At 42.6% G+C, this 26,073-nt stretch overlaps 1 protein-coding gene across 1 annotated transcript in view; it reads left to right on the plus strand.

The window, feature by feature from the left end:
- ZNF804A (zinc finger protein 804A) overlaps window positions 1–25,416 on the plus strand; it is a 147,712-nt gene extending 122,296 nt beyond the window's left edge. The window contains exons 3-4 of the mRNA XM_039728669.1: window positions 19,420–19,550; window positions 21,907–25,416. Of these exons, the coding sequence (XP_039584603.1) occupies window positions 19,420–19,550; window positions 21,907–25,162 (3,387 nt within the window). The 3' untranslated portion in view covers window positions 25,163–25,416. The remainder of the gene's footprint in view (window positions 1–19,419; window positions 19,551–21,906) is intronic.
- Window positions 25,417–26,073: the final 657 nt, after the last annotated feature.

Here is a 26,073-nt window from a genome sequence, read left to right on the forward strand (position 1 = left end):
TAAGCCCTCACCTTCCCTTTTCCACACTGAAATTCAACAAAATTGAAAACAATTATTTAATGAAAAACCTCAAACTTTTAAAATGCTGATTTGTTTTAATTTTTATTTTAAACTATTTATTTTAATTTTAATTTTTTTTATAGCTGTTAAGTGCTTGCTTGCACTGTCATCTGTATGCCACATCTGGTACAGGATCTCATTGTGCTACATGATTTATAACTACAGAGCAACATATCTGCTTCTTACAAATTGCTGGTAATGAGAGCTGGAAACAAAGCAAGAGACTGCCAGAGACTGGATGGCAGAGAAGTGTTACAGCAGTACTGGAGGTTAGGGATCATTGCAGACTTTCTTAACACTCACAAAGGGGAAAAATTAGAAAAAAAAGTAAAGAAAGGGAATGAAGCATTAAAATGGTGCTCATGAAAGTCACCCTTAGTTTTCACTGTCTTTGCTAAGTAAGCCTTAAGCTATCAGGAATGGTTCTCTTTCTTCTGTTCTGTCAGACAGAGCCTGCTGCCACCTCTCCTTCTCTCTCATCTCTTTACAGTCCCACTTCTCAGCCCCAGCAGGAGACTTTTCTTCTGTGCCATTTCAAGACTCATTTCTTGCTTAATGAATCCTTCTTTTTCCCTTTGTTTAGATGAGAGTACAACACATGCTGCTGATGCAGTTTTTTTTTTTCATTTTCCTCCCTCCTTTCTGCCCACAGTTTTGCATTTCTAAGGAATACCCAATTAGTGCACTTTTCTTTGCATCGGCCTAATGTATAGGGTTGGTTAAAAATTATGGATTGTATAATGAGAAATACATTAAAAACATCATCTAAGGTAAATTTTATAGCCTAGGTGTGAGCTTTATGTGCTCACTGAATGAGAACTGGTTTGAGTCCCAGCCTGTCTCACATCTGCTTTGCCTGCAAGGCTGACACCTTGTCACTGACACTTGGTGCTTGCGTGGCACAGTGGGAGCTCTCCTCTGACTTACTCCTTGTGACCAGCACCTGCAAGTAGCCAGACCCAGGATAACTGAGTTCAGCTGGGATCTCAAAGAGAAAAAAAGTCTCTGTGGGGCAGGTGAAATCACTGGGGGATTAACAGCTAAAAGAAGTACTCTACAGGGAATATTTACAAGGAGATTTTTTATGATCAGATTCTTAAAAGTAGGTCAGGCCAGAATCAGATATCCATCCATGCTCTGCCAAAATTCCTTCAAGGAATATGTTATCTATTATATATTATATACCTGTTATATATTATATGTTATATACCTGAGACTATTTTAGGATCCTTTTACTTTTTTCCTAAATTTAAAAAATCAAAATCAGAGTTGGGAGGAGAGAATGTCCAAGCTAAGCTTTCATTACAATGCGCACTAGGATTTGTAATGCTGGGAGCTGGGCAGCCTTAAAATGGCTTAAGATGATGATGATGTGAGGGTTTATTTGACTTAAATAATGTTAGATATTGTCTTAAATGACAGCTAGTCTTTTCCCAGTGACTCTGTGGGTGGTAGATTTTCTTTCCAAACGCTGCTGGAGTATCTTGCTTTGGCTCTGCCCACCTGCCTGGCTGTGAACAAAGGGAAGCCAGAGTAGCTAATGACTCATCTCTGCCTCCATTAACAGGAAGATCAACAAGGCAAAAATAGTGCTGTATCATTTTCCTTAAGCAGTAGAGAAAATACTGTGTATTGAAAAAGTGCTGGGTCTGAAAGGTCCTTATTGCCTCAGCACAAGACAAGTGTAAAAATCTGTGTGTGTCCCTGTTGGAGAACAGCTTCACTGGCTGCTCATTGAGTGCTGGGGATCCCCTGCTCCACAGGAGCTGCTGTGCCTTCCCATATGGGTAGGCACACGCAGGATGGGCTCCTTTGCAAACCCCTCCAGCTGCCATCTGACCTGGAGACACTTGGCCTGTTATTTATTGTTAACAAGGCGACAGAGAATAACACGGTTCAAGCGCTGTCCCTCTTTCCTTGGTCCACTGCAGATTGTCAGCAATTTCTGCAGGTGAAGCAAAGCCAGTTCTTGCTCTGATTTTTAAATTTTGTAAGTTTTTTTTTTTTTAGTTTTTTTTTTCGAGTGGAAGTAAAGAAAAGCAAAAGCATTTTCCAAGCTCAGTTGACTCTTGGGGTGAGCCCCACACAAGCAACTGGCTGTGCATTCTGTGCCAGGTCTGGATTTGATGGGGAGCTGGAGAAAGGGGAACAAGGAGAGCTGGAGAGGGAGGGAGCAGTGCCCTGCCTGCCTTCGTGTTTGTGGAGGGGAAAGCTCACCTCCCCGTGGGGAGTGGCTGCAGGCCTGCAACAGCTGCCCTGGGTAAGTGCCTGTCACTCCCCGGATTTTGTGTGGCTGGAGGATGTAAGGAGCTGGGGGGGCATCCCCCGCTGAGACTCTCATTCACGCATGTGCAGTTTGGAAAAATAATAAATAAATAAACCCCACCAAGCTCGCAATAAAAAAACTTGAAATATTAGTCACTTTTGGGAGCACAGATGATTTCTGTGGAGTAAAGTGCCTCGTATACTGCTAAGGAAAATATTTTCTTGCACATTTGTAACTGCTGTCATTGACAGTAAAATTGCTTGAAATATAAAATAATAGTAGTGTGTTGCCTACCATGACAGGAACTGTAAGAGGTTTTGACCTTTAGTAGGCTTTAATGGGTGCTCTACAGAGGAGCTGACGCTTCCATTTATTAACTTGTAATTGTCCAAAATAAATCCTGCTTTCTCCCCGTCTAATAGATTGAAGCCTGGGGTATGTTAATTGTGCTGGCTCTTCTCCAGGCCTGACACCTTGACAGCTCTTGTCAGCTTTTAAAAGTTATTCCCTAATGAAAACTATGCTAGTTATTCTCCCATAATGGCCTTGCCACTCATCTCTTCTATGTTTTTTAATTCTGACATCAAAGTTTGCGCTCAGCGCTGACCCCTGACAGGAGAGCGTTCTCTAATGACGACCAGTAGGTCAGTGCTCCCTGTTCTAGAGGAATGCAAAGAAAAATTAAATCCAGCACTTTGGTTAGCAAGTGTACACCTGGGACTCTTGCTTTACTAAGGTTCAGGTATTTGCTCTTCATTAAAGAAATGAGGTTGTACAGTAAACTGATTTATTAGCTGTACCACCCAGTGCTCTAATCTCATCAAATCTCACACTGTGCAGGACTAGAGCATTTCATAATTTCTAAAAAAAGGCTGCTAATTAACATTTATGTGCTCCAGGACATGGTGGTGCTGAGACTGGTGGCACATTTTCCTGGGAGCTGGCACTGGAGCAATATAATTGTGCTGATGAAGTTGCTGCCTTAGAGATATAAACCCAAGACCTTGACACTGTGGTAATTGCACTTCCCAGGCTGCTTGCTGAGGAGAGAGGGCTGGAGCTCCAGCTGTGCACTGGCCAAAATCCAGGCAGGTATTTAGATTACCTTACATGAATCCCCCCTGCAGCTTCAGCTGGTGACAGTGGCTTTTTCTCTTCCCATCCTCGCTGTTTGGTGTAATTGGTGTGCACTGTCAGCGAGCTGCCACTGTCTGAGCCCAGAGCAGTCGTGTTCCATTGGTAGTACAGTGTACTCCTCAGCCCTGGTGCCTGGACAAGAATAAAACCCCCCACTGTAACACTGCAAAATTGATTGTTATTGGAATTACAGGTTTTGGGTAAGGAAAAATGCTGCTGTCTGTGTTTGAGTCCTTGAGCCACCAGAAATCACTGGTTTCTGCATGTGGGTTACATGTCAGCAGATGAACAGCACTAATCAGATCACACTGACGAGAGCACAAGGCAATGCTTTTAAAAGGCAATGCTTCTCCTTCCACCTTCTAAAAGTGTAGTAGCAGAATATTATTTGGGACATTTGATGTGTTTTGATGGAGGGTTTTGTTCTTCTGATGACTTCTCTAACACGTGCTAGAATCTAAATATTCTCTCCGGTACCCTGGAAAATGGTGAAGTTACAATAATGTGGGGATCACACAGTAACTAAGAGAGGCCAATAAACTATTGCTCTTCAGTACCTTGACTGTGTTAAGAGGGTATAATTAATAGTTTAACTATGTTTAGGATCCTCAAGAGTGAAAGGCAGAACTATGAAAATCAGTAGTAATTAGAGTTTACTTTTTATATTCTCGTTGGGCTGAGCCTGCAAAACCAAGCTGCCAACTCTGGCTTCCCAAATTTCCAGGACCAGAAACAGCAGGTCTTAGAAAACATGACTGTCACCCCAGGCTCTCCCATTCCTTTCAGGATTCAGACTGAGAAATGAAAGATTTTCCTATCACATACCAAATTCAGGGGGTCATTATGACAGAGCAGAAATAGCTGAGGAGCTGCACAGGAGAAGAAGAGTCAACTATTTTATTTATTTTTTTTTTATTTTAAATGTGAATGGATATAAAAAGTATCATGACTGAGTCTTTTCTGAATGTTCAGAAAAAAAACATCCTATTGGCCATTTGCTGGTGGCAGACAGAGTCAGGCTGTTAGGCTCTCCTGTAATTTGGAGAATTCTTCCAGGGTGGAAGTGGGAGAGGCACTGGCACTAAGCAGCAGTGTGGACACAGATTGCAGATGTGCTGTGCACAGGGCACCAGCTGGTGTCTTGAAGGTCAGCAGGAATTCCAGGCAGGATGATTTATTGTTAGTGATACTGCCCCAGGCAGAAGCGAGAGTTCGCAGCGTCAGGGCGACGCGTCCCCCTTGCAAGCTCATGAGATTTGTTCCACAACATATTTTAAAAGAGGACAGCAAGTCACAGCTCTGCTAATGCACCTGCTGGTAAGGGTGTGAGGCTGCTACCACCTGTGGTTGGATCAGACTCGTGGTTGCCTGCTGGAAAGCACCAGCTCTGGTTTCAGGAGGGAGAGCTGCTGGGTACTTAAATGTGCGTGATGAGGTTGATGAATAGACTCACCTTGTGCTTCTGTCAGGTGCAGCTGAGTGTAGGTGGTGTCTCAGGGAAGGCTCTGAATCTCTGGTGGGGAGCCAGAGATCCAGATTTAGGTTTTCAGGGAATTTGTTCTCGCACTTCACCTTTTTCACCGATTGAGTGAAAGCTTGAGGATTTAACACTGCAAAATACTAATATTTTAATGCAAGAGGTACTTTAAATTATGCAAAAAATTACTTAAGCAGTCCTTATATTTTGTGTGGATATAAAAGAAGGTTCTTCTCTTCACAATTGAAATTTTTACCTAGTATCTGATTATCCTTCTTAAATTTTAGAGGGGAAAAATGCTGAAACCTTAGTGGAAGGTGTAGGTTCAAGGCATAACTCCAATTTATGCAGCAAAGTGTTATACATTAATAAGACTTTGTGATGAAAGAAAACACTACAGAACTTTAACCAACTTATTAAAACTAAGTAGCTATTACTTTAGTTCCATCTGCAGTGATTTTCCTGCAGTTTCTTTCCTTTAATACAAATTTGGGCAGTGGGATCAAGAATGAGCTTTAGTTGTCTGCCAGCAGATCACTTGGGGACCTGCTTCCTCAAAATTTGGGAAGCTCCTACCAAGTCCAGGTGCAGCTTTTGCAGAGTGGTGAAATGGGAAATGACCCTGAAAGAAGAAATATTTAGGGTGATGAAACTGAACTGTTCTCCTGCCTTATTCTGGGAGTGATCCATGACTTTGCTGATCTCTGTGCCTGTGTTAAGGCAGGACAACGTGAAAGGGGCCATGGGGATTGCAGCCCATTCTAAGTAGTCTCAAATTAGAAATGAGATGCAGTGTGAGCCCTGTGCAAGGTTTTCCATGGCAGCTGCTTCCCACTGGCTCCATTTTCAGGCAGAGTTTGAAGCTGTTTTGTTTGGCAGTTTGGGCAGTACAATAAATCTGAGTGAGGGCCAGAAACGGTGAGTGGGTCTCCTGCTTTTCTTTCTTTGTTCATGCCTTCCTTTAATTGCAGACAATTCTCACCACTCCCTGTGCTGAGGTTTTGTGTGACTCTGGTAAGGATAGTCAGTCTTTCAGATTAAATTCTGCTGAATTGTGCTTTTTTACTGTAACTGGAAGACATTTGAATGTGTGTATATTTATGTTAGAGGTAGTTCTAAGTTCTGATCAGGAGCTGTCTAAGCTTTGGAACTTGATGAATTCCCTGAGCCTTTTTGAGTCTCTCTGTGACTGTGCAGTTGCATCCTGCACAAGCAGGCAAGAAAGAGTTTTGGGGGATGACATTTTGATGAATGGGTTCAAGACTTTCATAAAGGATGAGTCACTTTGATGGCATTGAGAGAGAGAGAATTCCAACAATAAATCCAAAATGTGAGGAGAGGAAAAAGTGCTGCCTTTGTAAACCTTTCCTAAGCATCTTCTGTGGCAATTTTGCAAAAAAAAGGAGAGTATGTGGAAGAAAAAAAATAAGTGTCTTCCTGGGTTGGTATTTCTTTTTTTCCCTGTCCCAGCCCAGAGGCACTGCAGCATTTTGATAAAAAATCTTGAAGCAGGAATGTGGGAATGTTAAAATAGAAGAAACAATTTGAGCCCAGCCTACTTTAAGGGATGTTGTGAAGACTGGGAACAGGTATCTAAAACATCTGCATTTCTGTGGGAGATAACTAACCTGTGGAGAAAAAAGCAAAATGTTTGGTGGGATAGAAGGAAATGTCATGATTTGTCTCTGTATTTCTATAGCCATTTGTAGGAAAATAAGTACATAAAGAAATTTTAACCCAAATTCGTGAAAAGATTTTCCTCTGCTCTTCACTAAAAATACCCATAAGGCTTTCAAGAAAGAAAAAGATTGTGCAGTTGATAAAAATAAAAATGCAGCTACTTTGGTGAATCAGCCAGGAAAATAAGGAGATCACTCACAGGGTGCTCCTGCTAAATTAAAGACCAGCAAAGACACCTGTTTCACTTCAATAGTGTAAATCTTGTGCAAAAGCAGAGAATCTGGGTCTGTAAATACTCATTAATTGTGGAGTGCTCTAGCAGTGCTTGTGTGGTGCTTGAGGATGGTGAGAGGCTCGTTTGCAGGGCTGGGAGTTCTTACAATAACATTCTTTTTCTTTCCTTGTCTTAGTAGGAAGAGCAGGCAAGGGTTTCACAGCTCTCCTTGACGGTTCTTAGTTGCTGAGTACCTTGTTTCTTTGAGTTTGCTGCAGGGAAAGAGAGGGAGGCACTTTATAAACTTTTGTAAACATACAGTTACATTGACCTTGAGATGATAAAGCTTCTGCTCTTATTTTCCATTTTCTGTGGCAATGCTTTATCCAGAAATACCTTCACATGGAGAATAGACATTTGAAATCTGTCTTCTGCTGAGATATACAGGAGGTCCACCTAGTTAATTGCCCCAGTTATTTATGTGCCAGATAGATGGCTTTTTATGGGCTATTTTTTCTACTTTTCATCAAACCTTGAGCTGATGGCAGTTCAGATTTCAGAGTTCAGTGCTGTAGGTGGTGCTCTGTGCTATCTTCCTTGCAAATTGGAACCTGTATCATGCAAGTGGATGGATTTCTGTCCTTGCTGTCAATATTGCAAAGAAAAGGTACAACAGGTTAATGTCAGTTTTCCTTAGGAATTGCTTTCTGCCTTTAGGACTAGGATTTGGGCACGTTTCCTTTTGGTAATGAGCTTTACGTTATTAGTTAATTATTGTTTTTCTTAATTTCCTGGTGATTCTTAATCAAGGGCAAATTATCTCCTGATAGGCTCACATCTGACTGAGGTAAAGAAATATTGCAGTGAATTCCTTCTGGTTTGTATTGAAACAGAAAGCTGGTCCTGCTGTAGCCGTCATCAGCTCTGTCGTGTGTTCCTCAAGGCTGGGGTGCCCAGCCAAACACCTTCTGCACTTATGGGGGTGAGAGAAACACAACCAGCATGCAAAGCCAGGAGTTTGTTAGTTTAGCTTGAACAAAAGTCCTAACAACCTAACAGAAAGAATTATTATTAGGCCAATTATGATCATACAGGCACTTTACAGCCCAGATCACCTAATTATAAGAGCTCGTTCCTGGTAATGATACAGATATAATAAGCTTTCTAGTGTCTGATTCTTTTCTGGTGTTAATGGTCCTCCTGAAGAAGAAAAGCGAGGTGTCATTACAAGCTGTCAGCAATGGGAGTTCTTCATGTGAGGGAGTATGATGTTGGTCTCCTCTGTGCCAGGAAGAAGGTGAAGTTAATGTTGGTGGTTTCTTTCTCCTCACTCAGGTCTATTTATGGACATTTTATGTGTTTACCAGCATAAATACATGCTCCACTTAGTTGCTATTTATCCAGTGCTTCATGATAATTGTCAAAAAGTCAAATTTGCTATATATAATAATTTTTACTTATGTTGGAGGCTTTCTCACAGAATCCCAGATTGGGTCAGGTTGGAAAGGACCACACTGGGTCATCTGGTCCAACCTCCCTGCTCAAGCAGGGTCATCCCAGACCATGTGGCACAGGTCTGGAATATCTACAGTGAGGGAGACTCCACAGCCTCTCTGGGAAATCTGCTCAGTGCTTGGTCACTGCACAGAAGTTCTCTTCACGTTCACGTGGAACTCTCTGTGCATCACTTTGTGCTCACTCCTCGTGTCCTGTTGGGCACAATGGAGCAGAGCCTGGTCCATCCTCTCACACATCCCTGCAGACACTGACAGACAGGGATGAGGCTCTTCCTCATCTCCTCTAAAGGCTGAACAGCCCCATCTCCCTCAGCCTTACCTCAAAAGAGATGCTCCAGTCCCTTCATCATCTTTGTCACTCTCCACTGGACCTGCTCCAGGAGCTCCCTGTCTGTCCTGTCTGAGGAGCCCAGAAATGGATAGAGCACTCTGCATGTGGCCTCACCATGGCTTCATTTCTTTTCCATCCCTGAACTCACTTTTATCCATATTTTAAAGTTGCATTCCTCTAGCAAGCAGTAATGTAGCATTAGTGAGTTGTTTATAGCTCTGGGACCCTGCTGCCATCCCATTCCTTCCACATTCAAGGCCCCTGCTGTGAACTTGTGCTTGTCCTTTTGGGAGTCTCTGTCACAGTCTGTTACAGTCCTGGTTTCCCACAGCAGCCTCCAAGCTGTGGTTTACTGATAATTAAAGGAACACTTTATTAACATGGCATGGTGGTACACACATCCCTGCTCTGCAGTTGCTAACATTTCACTCTGCAGAAGCAGTGGGGCAGTAAAAGATACACATAAATGCTGACTTGCTGGCCCAACATCTTTTTTTTTATTCCTTTTTTTTTTTCATGCTAATGTCAGTGGTGTTTTTCCAGAGTCACTTTCCAACATGCTTCATCTGCATCACTGAAACTGAAAACATATATCAAGTTCTGACATTAACTGATCTTGCCTTGCAAGATGCAGCCTTTATATTTAAGATTTTTTTTCTGTAATCTGGTGTTTCCCTCCAAGGCCTCTGTGTGTGTAATATTATAGGTTGGCTTAAGGATAACTAAGATTTTGTCTGTGCCACTTTGCTGTGGCTGAGATGTGTCAAAATTTGCAAAGGCTCATTCTAGTCTCCATTTTCATTGGTCAAATTTATGTTCTTTGAGGAAGCTTGTCATGGTCCTGGGATAATGGTGGCAAGGACCAGGTCCTGCTGCTGAGGAGCAATTTGTGAGCAGAGGCTTCGAATGGCTCAGTGAGCCAGCATAAAACTGGTATGAGAAAGGGATTGTGATTTAACTCTGACATAAAGAACTAAAATAAAGAGCTCAGTTTGGGGGAATTCATGTGTCTCCTTCAGCCCATCAGTTATTAGGGTATCCTTCAAGGGTTATGGGAAATAACCTTTAGAAGACCTAACTGTAAATATTAATTCCTCATTTTTGGTCACTGTGCACATTGTAGAGATTAGAAAGATTTAAGATTTTGGTAGGTTCATTTCAGTCTCTGTGGCAGACTTTCCTAAAATGTCAGTGACCAAAGAGGCTGAAACTAGACAACATAGACTAAAAATGTCTGCTATCAATTTTTAATTTGCTTGTAGAAAGGGTATTGTGTCCTCCTGCAGCCAGGATGGAGTAAGAGTCAGAATAGCAGCAGGATCCTAGAGAGAGTTTCAGTGCTGCAAACACAGTGACCACGGTGGAAAGCTGATAAATGCCAGTGGACACTGGTAGGTGCTGGAGGGCACTGCAGTGAAGAGCTGTTGGATGGAGTCTCAAAGAACTCAGAGGTGCCAAGTGCATTATTCATGCAGAAAACAGCAAAGTGGTCTCCAAAATGAGCAAAAAGCAGCTTTAGCAGCTGAGCCATCCAATCTTGTGTGTTGATGGGAGTATCCATTTTGTAACCTAATCCCACTGCAGAGCCATTCTAAGGGGAAATCCAATTTTCCCTCTACAAAGAGGTGTAGAGGTGACCTTCCTCTGGGAGAACTTCTTGGTGAAGAAGTGGTTGTTCCTGTGAAGTGGTTTATGGAATATGAATACTGATCAGACAAGGGTTTTTCCATTAGCTTAGAGCTCTCTGGATAGACTAGAGAAGAAATGTTGTGGAGCTGTCAGTGTTTACGCATAGAAAATTGTAACTGGTCAGAAAATAAAGCACAAATCATTATTTCTCATTCAGTGACTGGTTCCCACCTGAAAATATCAGGAAGCAGTGTCTCCTTAATCAATATTTTGGTTGCAGTAGAGTCAAATTAGAAAATACTGGATATGCAATGCTCAGAAAGATGATTCTGGATGCATAAACTTCACTGCTGGAGTGAAAGGAATAGTGGTGGATCATGCTGTGGGACCAGGGAATGGCACCTGGTGTCTGGAATGATCCATGCTGGTTTGTCCCTCCAGAGCTGGGAAGAGATGCTGTGGCTGCTCAGGGCACCCCACATTTGCAGCCACCTGGGGAGAAGTGGAGTTAAGGCCTTTTCTCTTGTCAGGTTTTACAACATTGCATGTGGTGTTTTATTTATTTTTTTTTAATAGAATACTAAATGGCAGGAGAGGGGGAGGTAAGTGGGAAGTGACCCTTAAAGAAATGATGTGTTACCAATCTTGTCTTTAATCTTTGTGACTAAGGAAGCTTTCTTAATTGTTGCTGAAAACTTGCATGGTGAATTTGAAACCTCCTCTCCCCATGAGCTCAGCAGGAGTTTCCCCATTGACTTCAAGAGAAGTATTATCAGGCCTAGAATTATTAAAATAAATACCTTTAAACAGCAGACTCTGTAACCACTTTCCAGATGTAGAAGCCTGTGTCAGCTTCCTGCTCCTTTCATTATCTGGTAAAATTATTTTGATAGGTGAGATGCTAATTCTGTGCTTCTGTGCTGTTTCCTTTGTGTGTCCTTAATATTTATGGAATATTCAGCTGATTTCTGCTGAAGCTAACAAAAAAATACCCTGCAGCTTGCAATAAGCCCAGGCTGTTGTTACACACGTGGTTAGCAGCTATCACAGTGAAATATTCAGTGTGCAACGCTCAGCAGTTCTGCAGGCTTAAAACAATGTTTTTGCACAATGGCAGCACTGCAGCCATTAAGTCAACTTCAGAAAGCACAGTTATCTTTAAACAAAAGCAACAGAAGTGTTAATTTATGCTTCATGACCTGTTATTTGTCAGAGTCCTGGAGCCTTGTTCTGCTATCTGCCTCCTGCAGCAGGGGATGCTGGAGAGGAGCAGAAATGCACAGGCACCACAAGGGTGTCAAATCAAGTGAGGCTTCTTGTGCTGGGAAGAGCATTAATCATCCCATAATGAAGTATGTGTTTGTTTCTGGCAGATAATTTGAGAAAGAAAAGAATAAGAGCTAAGAAATTTCTTTTCCCGTCTATTGCTCCCTTGTACATCTTTTGCAGTTACATAATCAAGGGTAATTAGTGAGATATTCATCAAGGATAACTAGCTTTCATGTAGCTTACAGGTGCAAGTGTGAAAAATATTTAATGTTCTGATTTTCCTCATGATTCTGAAGCAGTAATGTTTTCATTAGGTTTTGTTTTTCATTTTATGCTCAAGAGTAATTTATTTTTTCCCCATAAAGTTAGGTAGAAAAATCTAACTTGAGACATGCCACAAGATGCTTCAACCCAAGTATATAGTCTCAAAAACTAATTAGGTTTCATGAAAAATTAATTTCAGTCTTTATATTAGAAAATCAGAAAGGACCAATATACATTTTCAGTTGTATAACATAATACATGTATTTTATATATATATTGGTAGGCTCTAAATGTAAGAGTTGTCTCAACAGTTCTCTTTTGCAGACTACACAACAAAGTGTACTACTGTGTATTCTACGAGTGTGCTCATGAGCAGCTTAGAGTAGTTTGAGAAAATTTGCATCACATCAGTTCATTTGAAGTTAGTGAAAAACCTTCTGAGTCATGAAGAATCTCATTTTCTCATCAGGCCCATGATGGATGAGTAAAGCAATAGCAACCTTCCTTTCCTCTGAATTCATCCCTGCTTCCTTCCCAGTCTGGGACGATGCTCATGACAGGGCTAGAAAAAGAGCAGTTTCACATCTACTGAATCAACCTTCTCAGGAATATTACAGGCTCCAAGGACTTCCTATTTTTAAATCATGCTTATAACCATGTATGTGTTAGATTTCTTCTAATATTAAAAGACCATCAGGAGGGAATGGCTGCAATCTGTGGCAGAAATACAAGGGGTGACAAATTAGTCACAGCCTGTATGTTATTTGTTGTCATCTGGAGGGCTTATTATCTCATAATTTAAAATGTGGTTTGTTGTAAAGTTGTGGGGTTCTTGGTACTTAAGAAAAGGTTTAACTTTTGCAGCTCAACCTGAGATGCAAACAGGCAGAGGCAGGCAGAAGCAGCTCCTAACTTGGAACAAACTGAAAGTTATTGCTAAGCCAGCAATAGATTAATGTTGTTTTTTAAAGGCCTCTTAGAAGCAAAGTGAGTGGCCAGTGTGGTCCATAAGCTGATAGTGTGAGGAGGTGACTCCTACAAATCCTACAAATGGTGTTTGGGAAGGAGTTGAGACAAGATCAGGTAAAAATGATGCTTTTCACATTCAATTCTGGAATTTCTGCAGGGCTGTCCCAGCCCCTCCTGGTGACACGTCCTGGTGCCACACACCCCTGGCAGGAAGCTTTCCCTTACTCTTGTCAGCAACTCCCCATGCAGTGCTGTTAAAAATACCCCCTTGTTCCTGGTCTCTTTCAGGAGCCTATCCGAGCAATAAATTCCAAGGTGGCAGCATGAAAAAGAAGGAAAAAAGTCTATTTCTTTCTTAGCTTGCTTCTTTTTAGTTTCTCCTTTTTGTGGAAATAATGTGCCTTGTGAAGGGAAGGCCTGCAGCACTAACAGGGTAAATTATTTGGGTATTATAGTGTTGTTTTCTTGGAGCTTTAATTTTTTTCCTCTAATATTTACAACAGGAGAATTTGTTATAATAATAATAATAATAGATGTTGTCATGAAAAGTATGTAGAATTGAAGATCAGAACACAAGGGAGGAGATGCTGCCCTGTTGTGCTGTGTGAAGGGCTCTCCAGCACCAGAACAGTAAAATATATATATTTTTTTATTTTATTAATTATGTATTATATTTTAGTATTATATTTTATATATATATTTATTTTACTTTCCTGCTGTCTTCAGTGGGTTGTGAGAGGATATTGTCATGAAAAGTATGTAGAATTGAAGATCAGAACACGAGGGAGGAGATGCTGCACTGTTGTGCTATGTGAAGGGGTCTCCAGCAGCAGAACAGTAAAATACACACATATATATATATATATATAAATTATTTATTATATTTTATTATTATATTTTAAGTATACATATATATTTTACTTTTCCTGCTGTCTTCAGTGGGTTGTGAGAGTATATATATGCATATATATGCTCTCACAACCCACTGAAGACAGAAGGAAAAGATGTGCATTTTACATCTTAGTAAGCAATGTTTTCTGCTTTAAATGGCATATTTCATTCCCCATTTGAGCGTTTACAGGTGTCACACGAGCTGTGTTCTAGTCAGTTATTATTTATAATTGATTAAGCTCGATGCTCTTTGTGAAAGACACTAATCTGGTTTGGTGTGACAAGTGTTCATCTGATGAGCTCTTGTCACTCTGTTTGCCACACCATAATTCACACAAAGCAGCAGTATCCCATCTCAGCTAACAGGGAGCTCCTGACAGCAGTCCTGCAGCATTCAGAGACAGGGGAATATGCACAGCTTCTAGAATCCTCATTGGAAACTAAGCAGTACTCATATTAATACTCATTACATATTATAGAGTTTTTTAAAAAAAAAACAACAAATTGAACACAAGCAAAAAAAAGCTTTATTAAAAATATGTTTTGCATCATGTGCAGACTGAGAAGGAAAAGTTTCCTTTTTTTTTAATAAATCCAAATGCCAATTTTGTCTCACTTCCACCACACTGCTGAACTACCAACCCATGTTGCCCGTGTTCAGGTAATTAGGAAATGTTTGAAGAGCAGGAAGGAGCTGCAGTGGAGTTCCAGCTCCTGTCAGGGTGCAAATGGAAGGACAGAACCTGGGGAAGCTCCTGCTGGAGTTGGGATGCACATGCAGCACTGAATATCCCCTGTCTTCATGATCCCAGCCTGTCACTGGCTGGGCAGGTGGAGAAGGAGTGAGCTTGGCCTTTTATTTTGATGAGTTATTTTTAAAAGCTAAAACCACATAAATTAATGATTTAGTGACTACTGGGAATACAGTCATTTTTCCTGATAAAATGAGAAGGCAGTAAAGCATCAAAATTTGATGTCATGGCTGTTAAATTCTGTAATTTTATACTTCCATTGATCAGAAAATGAATTTATGGCTACGTATTTTCAGCATTGTAAAAGTCACATAATTTAATTGTTAATCTAAGGTCAAAAGTGAATTAGCATAATAATATCTGAACTGCACTGCCCTAAAATCCCCTGACAGACATCTTTCTGACTCCTGCTATTACAAAAACTGTTCCCATTGGTTCTTAACCCTGTTAAAGTTGTTCCTAGATAAGCTTTGCAAGGGTAGTTTATGAGAGCCTGTTTGAATAAGCAGTCCTTAGATGATGCCTTTGTGCTGCTGGGATGGCTGTTTTTTCTGTGAGATATTAGCACCACAGAGAGAGTCTGTATCAATCTGATGCTTGTTATGACTTCCCCTTCAGCATCATAAACTTTGTTAAAAATCTCACTGTTTTTCTTCAGAGTCAGTTCTGACAACATTAAGTTATGTGTTCAAAGTTATAAAATTAAGTCATGGGTTTTTTCCCCCCCCCTTCATTTTATCACCTTAATGCCCTAGTATTCATGTACATTGGGCTTCACTATTCAGCCTTTACCTGCTTTTGTTGTCCTGGGTCTATTTATTAATTAATGCCTTCTCTATGTTTTGAAGGTTCATTCATTTAAGAGGCTACTGCTACAAGTGCTTAAATCTTGAGTTAAAAAAAAAAAGCCAACAGCCACTTTTCAGGATGGCAAAGGCTTATAATAAAGATGTAAGAAGTGCATTTAATGTCACAATGTATCATTGGTTTTTAGAGGATTTGATCTAGGTGGGAGTTTCAGGCACCTGGCTTTGGCAGCAGAATCTTGGCTCGTGGCTTCTCTATTATAAAATTCAGGGGAGAATTAGGAAACCCAGAATAAGGAAACTTTTTGAAAAGTCGTATGCTGAAATGAACTGTCTGATGTGGTAAAAGGGGAAGACAAGGGTGAAGAGACCAGGAATGGGTCTTCGTGTCTAAGTGGGTCTTTCCTGTTGGAAATCCTCTTAGGATTCCTTTGACTTTTCTTACACTTGTCTTCCTCAGCAAGTCTGGGAACACCAAAGCTCTGTGTCTGTGAGAAAAGTGCAGCCACATCTGAGTTTGGAGCTCCTGTGGCCATCTCATGGATAGTACACAGGATTCTGTAAAATTCTTGCTTTCCATCTCCCTCTCATGGATAGTTCCATCCATGCAAAGGTACACAGGATTCTGTAAAATTCTTGCTTTTCATCTGGACTGACAAGCCTCAGCTCAGCACGACGTACCAGGTGTACACTAATATACCTGAATGAGCTTTTTAGAAATAGCTGGAATATTTCTGCTTCAGGCCCTGTATTACAGTTAGATTTGTTAAAATAATCCAGCTGCTGCCCCAGGGAAAGCTGCAGGATCACATTACAAGGCTGGAGAATCAGGGTCAGGCTTCCCATCCCTTCAGGCTGGGCAAAGTCATTTGCAAACCGAGGGCTCCGTGCTCTGCACCTCCAGCGTGGCAATACAGAGTACCAGGATAATGATGAAGGCATTCAGGTCTCTTGGAGAAATGTCATTTAATTATTCATTGTGAACTGCTGGTTGAACTCTGCTGGCTGGGTCGCACACGTTTTTGAGCTGCTTTGTAAGCAGAGGAAAATGCAGGAGGGAATTCAATACAGTATCCCTGCCTGTTAATTATTGGCCTACTGATCCATGGGAAAAACAAAACATACCAGGCATTAAAGTATAGCGTTATACTGCCACATGCAAAGGCAGAAAAATGGTAAGGAAAAGATGGTTTATAGGAGCAAGTCACACTTGTTTTTCTATTGCTGCTATTTGCTTTTAACATCTTTAGGGAGGTCCTTCTGATGCTAAGAATCCATGGACTAATGGTATGATTGGGTAATATCTCATTTTCATTTGCATAATTCAAGTGAAACCAATGATTTTGCCCAACTAAGGGCAGCATAAATGCAGTGCCAGCAATGACTGAGTGCAAGGAATGCAGGTGGTGATAGTTCATCACATGGCTAAAAAAACCAAAGTAGAAAATAGCTACAGTATCAAAAAAAAAAAAAAAGGAAAAAAATGCAGGGAACACAGTTACTCATTTAGGTGATCTTTTATTTAAAGGAAATAGCATTTCTTTTTGAAACACCAGGTGCATGTCTTGTGGTTTAGAACTAGAAGGAATTCCACTTAGACACGAATTTGCAGAATAAAGACCTCAGGAGATGCCATGGTATAATCTTTGCAGGTTGTTAAAGCACTCCATGGAAGACTGAGATAGCAGTTGTGAGAAGAAAAGAAACAAAGCCCAAAGACCACTTTTCTGTCCAGGAAAGGGAGGGTGTACCTACCAGGAGGTCTGGCAGAAGGGGAGCTCTGGGTTCTCCAGGAGAGAAGAGCAGGCAAAGGCTGAGCACACAAAACTTGTGCCACACCTACTTGTAGCCATCCAAGGAGAACAATTTAATTACTTAAAAACTGAGAGGAGCCATGGAGTGCTGCTAACTTAGCAGTAAGACTAAAGGGTTCAGAATCTGGTCAGACTCAAATCAGTAATTATAATCATCCCAGTAATTGCAGAAAAGTGCTGCAGCTGGGAGGTGATTATGGATTTGTATACACCTCAGCTTCTCCTTTTTAACCGTGTGAGACGGCACCCTGTTATCTTCCTTTTGTTCCCTTTCTTCTCACTTACTTCTTTCCTTAGCGTTGGAGTGGAAAAAAAAACCCTGAAAAAATATTGAGCTCCACAAAATGCAATTAAATCCTCTCTTTAAGTGCCAAGGGCTGGAGGTGAGGATGGGAAGGAGCAAATTTCATCTCTTCTCTTGTGTTTTGAGTGCTCAGAAGTTGCCTATGAAATGAAGTACTTCAGGTTTCATGAGTGGCTGGTGGGAGGCAGGGTCAGTTCATGCTGTCTAGGAAAACAGGGGTGCACAAGGGTAAGATATATTCAACAAAGATGCTCCATGCTTCAAGTATTCTTTTTCTGGCAAAAACAGATATCATGTGTCTAGTTTTGAGTGGACTTATAACCTTACACTGTATTAGCACAATAAAACAAATTTCTTATCAGTAGAAAATTTTGACATTTATAAAATATAAATGGTGGAAGATGTGATTACATTTCAGATAATTTTTCTCTATCTATCAAGGATGTCTAGACATTTGAAAAAGAATGCAAAACTTGGAAATAGAGAATGGCACTCATTTTTCTGCAAGTTTGTTTTCTCTGCATGTTTCTCCATATTTATTTCTTGGCATTGAATGGACTGGCCAAGTAGTGTTACCATCATCCAAAATGGCAAAGACTAATTCAGTGTGTGACTGACTCTTAGAATATCTGGAGCTGGGTTGGATCTATAAGGATGATGGAGTTCAACTGCCTCCCCCTTGCAGAACCACCTAAAACTAAGCCTTGTGTCACCAAGAGCCAGCTGGTATCTGTGAGGTATTTTTCTGTGAATAGGGGAAATAAAAATTCTCAAAAGGGGTGAAATTAAAAGAATTGAGAAGGAGCAGGAGGACACTGCTGACAGTGTTTTGCAAACTCTATTCTGTGTATCTATTATGTGTGCCAGCAGTGGTAACAAAAGCTCTTAATGCCCCTCAAACAATTTGGAGTTAAAGAGTTTTTGCTTCTACAAATCACTGTGGCCACTGTTCACAGGCAGTCATAGCCCTGGACACTAAAATGGGGTGGCAAGTTACTGGGTTCTTCCCAGAACTGTGCGATGATGTTTTTATAAGATGATGTAATCAGACTATGAGCCATAATCAGGGCACACTGAGGACCAGTGGGGTTTGGGAACTCCTGGAGTACATTTTGCTGACATGAGGAACAGGGAGGCCCCTGCATATTGTTCTTCTGTGATCTAAAGAAAACAAGATTCCCTTTTTGTGTGGAGAATCAGAGCTGAGCACTTCCATTTCCCTCCAAAGAAGCAGGCTGGAGATAAAATCCCATGAGATCCTGTGTTGCACCTTGGTGTCTGTGCAACTGCTGGGTCAGACACCAGTGAGAGCAGGAAACACAGGCTCCTTCAAAGGGACCACCTCCCCATTTCAGAACTTCTCTGTCCATTACATCCCTCGGAGATCCCTGCTGGGTCAGGAGCCTTTAACAGCTCTAATAATGCCTGGGATGGCAGGACAGGAGCCCTCAGAGGCTTTGCAGGTGTTGGCATGCTGATAACATGGCAGGGCAGGGCCAGAGGGACTGTGGTGAGCTGAAGAGAAGAGCTTGAAGGTTCCTGAAGAAGGGAAGAGCTTGAAGGTCCATGAAGACAGGGACCTTCCACAGAGCAGCAGTGACAAGTGCCATGCCCAGCATCTTGGGCAGAAAAATTCCAGATTTTATATCATCTGGGTGTTAATAGGCTTTTGAGAGGCTTTGCAGAAAAATACCTGGGCTATTCTCATTTTTTATTGATATCTCAAAGAGCAGTTGTGCTGTGGGGAATGTTTTGGGGAGGAATCATGAACAAAATTCTGGGTGAACTCTGCCTCATCCTACTGTGGCTGGTCTACATCATCACAAAAGCTAGAACACAATTTCCTAGGTTGTCTCTATCCTGGCTAACCTGTCTCTAGCATCTCTAGGTATTTTGGTTATTCCCTTGAAATCCTGAAATTTGTTGAATGGTTAGGTTCAGAATAATTCATGCTGTGGGCGCTTACCAGCAAGTAAGAGTCATTAAAATGTTTCTCATCCCAGGGGTTTTCATGTGCATTATGTGGCTGTTTCTTGCAGAGGCTGAAGGAACTGAAACAGAGGGAGTTTGCTCGAAATGTAGCATCTAAGTCACGAAAAGATGAAAGAAAACAGGAGAAAGCCCTTCAACGTTTGCACAAGCTAGCTGAGCTAAGGAAAGAGAGAACCTGGTAAGTCCATAGCTGCTCAAATAGCAAAAATACTTTTAAATAAGCCCTCCACTGTTTCCTGATGCTGTGGGACACAGGAGACCCTTGGCCGTAGCCACACACATGTGTTTTTAGGGCGTTTTGGAAGCATTCTGTGCACAGTATTTGATTCACACTGTGTGCAGGAATGAATGTTTAACACTGCTTTTTCAGCTGAGCTAAAATGACACATATTTTTAGTTTAAAAAAAGATGTGTTTCATATATATTTCATAAAACCAGGCACTTTGGTTGAAAGCTGAGTGAACTAGGTCATGCATTTGCAGGCTGACACTACTTCATTGATGAGGTGAGGAACACAGTCTGTCTCTCTAGGATGTAACAGATCTCTGCGATTTAGTTTTCAAAATGCTCGCCTGGGAAAGCATCCAGAAACCTAGCTTTAGATCTCAATAGCCAGACTTTTTATATTAAAAGGTAAATGCTTCTTTTCCCCTGCTCAGCAGAGTGTTTACCTCCCTCTGCAAAAGTGACTCCTTGCTACTTGTACGTTTTTAGTATTGTATCTGGGCAAGCTGTTGAAATTAATATTGAGCTTGCTTGTTGTGACTGAATTCTCAAAATATGACACAGTTCTGACACTGATAAGCCACTGAAAATATATGTACTTGTCATACTGTAATCTCTGGAGAAAAAAAAAGAAAGAAAAAAATGTAGATGCTCATGTGCAAATGTTTTCTCTTTATTCAGCCTTCACCCCCCCCAAGATGAACTAAAAACCAACCAAGCTGCAGCTCCTGTTCAGAAATAGTCTCTTTGTGCCTAGTTTTGGATAGCGGGCAGTGCCCTGAAACAAAGTCAGAATGAGCAGGTGGATGGGACATGAATGTTGTGGGGTCTGTTTGATAGGAGAGATACAACACCTAACTTTTTAATCTTCCTATGATAACTCATGTGGAGACTCTTTCTCTTCCATGAATGTTTTAACTGTTCATATTTTATACTTGAGTATATTAGATATCATTCCCTCTAAACATGCTCCAAAGCTTGAATTTTGCATATTGCATAGGAAAGAGGAACTTACTGTTTTCCTTTTTCCATGCTAGTGAAGCACAGATTTTACAAGCCTTTGTTGTTTCTGGAAGTTGGGGTTTTTAAAAATATCCTTTTGCTAGTTCCTGAAGGAGAATTTCTATCTGAGCCTAATTTATCTATCTCATAATTGGTATTTACTACCACTTTGCATCCTTAGAGGTGTGACATAGAAACACAGGATCTTTTAAACCGGCATTTTCTAGGCTGGTTTTGTCAAAGTCACCATTTTATTCTGTGAAAGAAAGGATATGTGTGTGGGTTTAATATAGATTTCAAATTTATAAAGAACTGGGCAAGGCAGGAATCCTCATGAGGAATTCCTTTCTCATAAAACCTCTACCTTAATTTCTAGACCTGATAAGGTAAAGACATTCTTCTTCATCTCAGCACTTCTCGGGGTCCTAAATGACTCTTGAAAGTTATACCAGTGACTCATCAGTGAGTATTGCTCTGCACTGTAACACAGAGTGATTTGGCTAAAACAAACAAACAAATGGTTTTAGCATAGGTCCATTACTCCTAGTGCTGAGCAGCTTCTGTGGATCCTGGAAAATTGTCAGCTTAAATGCTTTTTCCTCTTCTCTTTGCTTCCTATTAAGTCAAATAGAACAGATGGGAAGAGGACATGAAATGAAGAACAGAAGTAGACAGTGATAAATTTTTTCTCAAGAGGGATGAATCACTTACTTTACTTCTGCCAGCTGAAATCCTCTCCCCAGTTTTATTTCTCCATGAAAGAAAATGCTGAGATGGCCGTGGTTTGGTCTGTGCACGCAAATAGGATGGGAGCTGCTGCTGGGGGATTGCCTGTGGGCAGAGCAGCAGTCACTGGAATGATGACTACGTGGGAAGTGCTCTATGAAGCACCCTCTGTTTTAATGTATTTTGTAGCACGAAGGAATGTAAAACTGCAATCTGTAGTAATAGTGTTGTAACCATGGTGGTCTGCAGGAAGGAGAAGCAAGATTTTTGTGGAGACAAACAATTTCTTCTTTGGCCAGCCAGCGTGTCTAGGAAAAGTTAACTACTTTGTAGGAATGTTAGTCCTTCAGCTGATAACTTCACATGAAGGAGCTGGGAGCATAACATTTACTCATCCTATTTTTTAGTACTAGTCAACTGATCTTTATTATAAAAGATGGCATTTTTTTGTAGTCTAAATCTGCATATCCACAGAATCTTCCTCTTTCCTTAAAAAGCTCCCTTAAATACCAAAGCAATACCGTGTTTCTGTCAGCAGTTCTCTGAATGGTATTGACTCAAAGTTTTATTTTCCTTCCTAGTGCTCCTGGGAGCGGCCCTATGTTCAAATCCACTACGGTGACTGTGCGAGATGATTGCAACGATATCCCCAAAAGTGCTGCCATGGATTCTGCCAAGAGCCAGGACTTCAGCTGCACACCAATGCACGATGCACAGAACTGCAAAGACATTGCTTCTGTTATTTCTTCCGCTCCTGGAGATGCAGGTTCTCACCAATCCGACCCTAACAAATGCGGAGATCAGCTTCAAGGAACTCAAGGACACAGAGTTGGGTTCTCCTTTGCTTTTCCTAAGAAAGCAGCAGTCAAACTGGAGTCTTCAGCTGCTGTTTTCTATGAGTTTAATGAGGAAACTTCCATGGAGCATGGATTTAGCAGAAGGAGTAGGTTTGTTCCGGGAACGTGTAACCTTCAGTCTCCTTCAGCAGCAGAAATAGTTGTGTGCCCCGAGGAGAAACACAACTGTTTTCACCCACTGGTGGAAAAATGCATAGACACAGCAGAAGCCCCTGAAGCTCAGGAGTCAAAGGAGCTGTCCAGTGAAGGCAGCAGGGTGCTGGAGAGCCCAGCTTTGCCTCCTGCCACGTCCCACTCGAAGCAGCCGCTGGCCGCGGACACGGATGGCCACGGTGTGGATGTGAGTGTGGCAGAATTAGGGGACCAAAGGCCAGCCCTGGTGGCAGACAGTGCCCAGGTCCTGCCCCTGGACGGCAGCGGGCACGAGCTGCAGGCAAACAGAGCTCCTGTGCAGGAACTTGTGGAGGATTGTTCCTCTCTGCAGGATGCTGCAGAGGAAAACTGTAATGATGGGAGCAGGGATCCACCTGCAACTGAAGCTGAAATGAAAAATCTGGGGGCTGATGCAGCAGCTCCATCACCGTCTGAAGAAGGCAGTGGAGGCCCAAAAAGCAAACCGGACGTATACAAGAGACCCTGTCAGCCCTTTGTTCCTGTTCTTAGCAAATATGGATCAAATGTTCTTCAGTGGCCATCAGAAATGTTGATTTATACAAGTACAGACCCATCAATTTCTTATAGCTGTAATCCTTTATATTTTGATTTTAAGTCATCAAGAGCAAGTGAAAGCCAAGAAAAGCCCAAGCATCAACCAAACATACCTCATTTGCACCATAAAACTGAATCTGATCATATCTTAGTCTCAGATTTTACAAAAAGACCTACTTCAGAGTGTGGTGATTATGAAGTAGAAGTGAATAAAAATGTGTGCAACTATACAATACCCCTGTTAAGTGATGTTTCCCTCTTCAGAAATTGTGACCTTGCAAAAAATCAAAACAAAGTGTCCTTGGATGAGTCATTCAGGGTTAGAAAAATAGAAAAGTATCACATATCTCATAACCCCTTACGACAAAACACTGTGATAGATGAGAAATACAACAAAGTCTGGATCAAAGAAGGCCATGAAAAATGGCTTCACAAAAGCAGAAAACGGAAAAGGAGAAGAAAACTATGTCATTGTCATTATCATCACTGTGGAGACACAACAGTAGCAGAAATGGAGATGTCTCCAGTAAATGAAAAAGAAGTTACTTACAGAGATGAAAATAAATATCAGCACCTCCAAAACAGTGCAGAGAAGTGCAGGCATGATGCAGGAAATATCTGGTTAACGGCAGGTGAGGTGCAGCAGCCACAGCCAAGATTCGGCATTGAGAATGGTCCTAAGAGAGTCGTGTCTGCATCAGATCACATACACTGGGACAGAGGCTGGTGTGACTTCTGGAGTGCCAAAAACAGTGGCCATCACCATGGCTGTAAGGGACCACACAGAAAGAGCAAAGGCAGCTCCCGGAGGCAGGCGAAGCAGCTGAGCTCCAGGAGGCACAGCCTAAGGCACTCCAAAACGTGCTGTAGCTGGAAAGTCAGGAGGTCAAGCTGCAGCCCAGAGCATAAATGTTTAGGGCAATGCAGCGAGGAGAAGGGGCCGAGCCAAAACCAGCCCACAAAGAGAGGTTACAGTGTTGTGACAGAAGAGCCCGAGAAACCCCACCGCAAGCGGAGGCAGCACACCTATTCCTCTTCCTCGGATGAAAGCTCATGTGGACAGGCATTATCAGCAGAGGAATATCTAAGGCAAGGACATGCTTTAGGTGCCTATCACAAGGCAAAAGGGAAACGCAGGAAAAGGAAGACGAGGATCCATCATGTTTTCCTTGACAGGAACGCAAAAAGCGAGACCTCTGAATCTTCCAAAGAAAATTCCGCCGATCCTGCGTTAAATGATTTGGGGGACTTACTGACTCAAGACAATCTAGAGGAAACTAACGCAGCTGCCACAGATGACGATGCAAAAGACAGGGATGAAACAATGGAGCTGGAGGAGAGCAAGTCCCCTCTGGAAAGCGCTGGCCCGCAGGTGCTGGAAGAGGATAAACCGATGGAGAGCGCACCGGCCACGCTTCCTGACGGCATCATCGCAGGTCCTGCTGCTTCTGCTGCCCCCGAGCAGGGCGCTCCAGCAGCTGCTGCCAAACAGGGTGCTCCCCAGGAGGGAAGGAAAAAGGAAAACGTCAACAGTCGTGAAAATCAAGCTCGTTACAAAGTGCCCATCCCCAACAGACACCTGGAACAAACTCCTCCCAAATCCTATCTTTGCCACTACGAGTTGGCCGAGTCCCTGCCGCACGAGAAGATGGGCGAGGTGGCCGGTGAATGGGTGCAGTGCAATCCCGGCATATTCGGCAGCCCGCCGCCCTTGCCCTTCAAAGAAGCACACGTAAACAGCCACACCTTTCTCACAGCCGAGCAGCTGATAGCCCCCTTCCCCCTGCCCGAGCAGACCCTGCTGTTCCCTCCCGACAGCGCCGAGAAGTTCAAGGAGCTGCCATCGGAGGCCTACCAGCAGCTGGTGCCGCAGGCCGTGCTGTCCGGCAAGGTGAAGTTCGCCTTGGCCCCGCCGGCCCTGCAGGCCCCGCCGCTGCCGCCGCCGCTGTGCTCCACCTCGGTGACCACCATCCACCACACCATCCTGCAGCAGCAGCAGCAGCACGCCGGCGCCCTCAAGGTCCTCCAGCCCCACCAGCAGTTCCTCTCGCAGGTGCCGGCTCTTTCGCGGGCGCCTTTACCTCAGCTGGCCGTGGGCCCGCGGCTGTGCCCGGCGGGTCACGCCGCCTTCGTGGCGCCGCCGCCGCTGCCGCTGCTGCCGCCCGCGGTGCTGCCGCCCGCGCCGCTGGCCTTCCCCGCGCTGCCGCACTCCGTCTTCCCGTCCCTGCTGGCCCCGCACCCGGCTGTCATCCCCCTGCAGCCGCTCTTCTAGGACTAAAGCCTTCAGCTGAACTGTTTCTACAGTCCGCCTCCACCCCGGACCAAGCTTTGCAAAGAGTTTCTGGGGGACTAAAGTGGTTTAAATTCCTTTACTGTAAGTATACTAAAGCACTGAATAGTCTGATACTAATTATGAACTATATATATATATGTGAAAATTATGTCTTAGAATATGTATAATGTATATAAAATATATTTATAGTTCTATAACTTATGTTGTAAAGTATTCACTTTTCGTTTTTTATCTTTGTGTATTTGCACCTATTTAATGTTTAGACAAAGCTGATGCACTATGTTTTGTACTATGTTCTCTGAAACTGTAAATCTAGTGACAAACTATCTCTTGCAATAAATTTTTGTTAACTACTTAAGTATATCAAAAATCTTTCATTATAAGCCTCACGGATGTTGTTCTTCCATGTCCTTCTGCAGCTGAATAGCATCCTCTGCCCCCGCTATGTTGGGATAACCAGGTTTCCTACACGTCAGTGATTTATCAGGGAGGCTCAGAGGCCAGTACCTCGAGGGCAGCTGTCTCACCAAGCCAGAGAGAAAGGGTAATGGATGTGTTTGTGTTAGCAGCTTGATGTCACCGTGACAAATTTTGCCCACTCGTACTATGTGCACGCACTGCTGACTGGTGGACCTGATCCCTTTTGTTCTAAACCACAGACAGGCAATGTAACCAATGTAATGCTGGTGATGGAAGGGCAAGAAGGGCCAATATTGACAGCAGTTTGGCTTCGAGGGAATATTGCTGGTAGTGGAGGGGTAGAGCCTTGGTTCCCCCCATCAGTTTCTCTGATGGCCCACGGGTCTGTCAGAGAGAGGTCCTTGCTGCTGGGCAGCGTGTGGAGGCAGCAAGGACACAGCAGCATGGAGGGGACGTCAGGAAACCCACCA

The sequence above is a fragment of the Passer montanus genome, unplaced genomic scaffold, assembly GCF_014805655.1.
Source record: "Passer montanus isolate IOZ18808 unplaced genomic scaffold, ASM1480565v1 scaffold66, whole genome shotgun sequence".
NCBI lineage: Eukaryota > Metazoa > Chordata > Aves > Passeriformes > Passeridae > Passer > Passer montanus.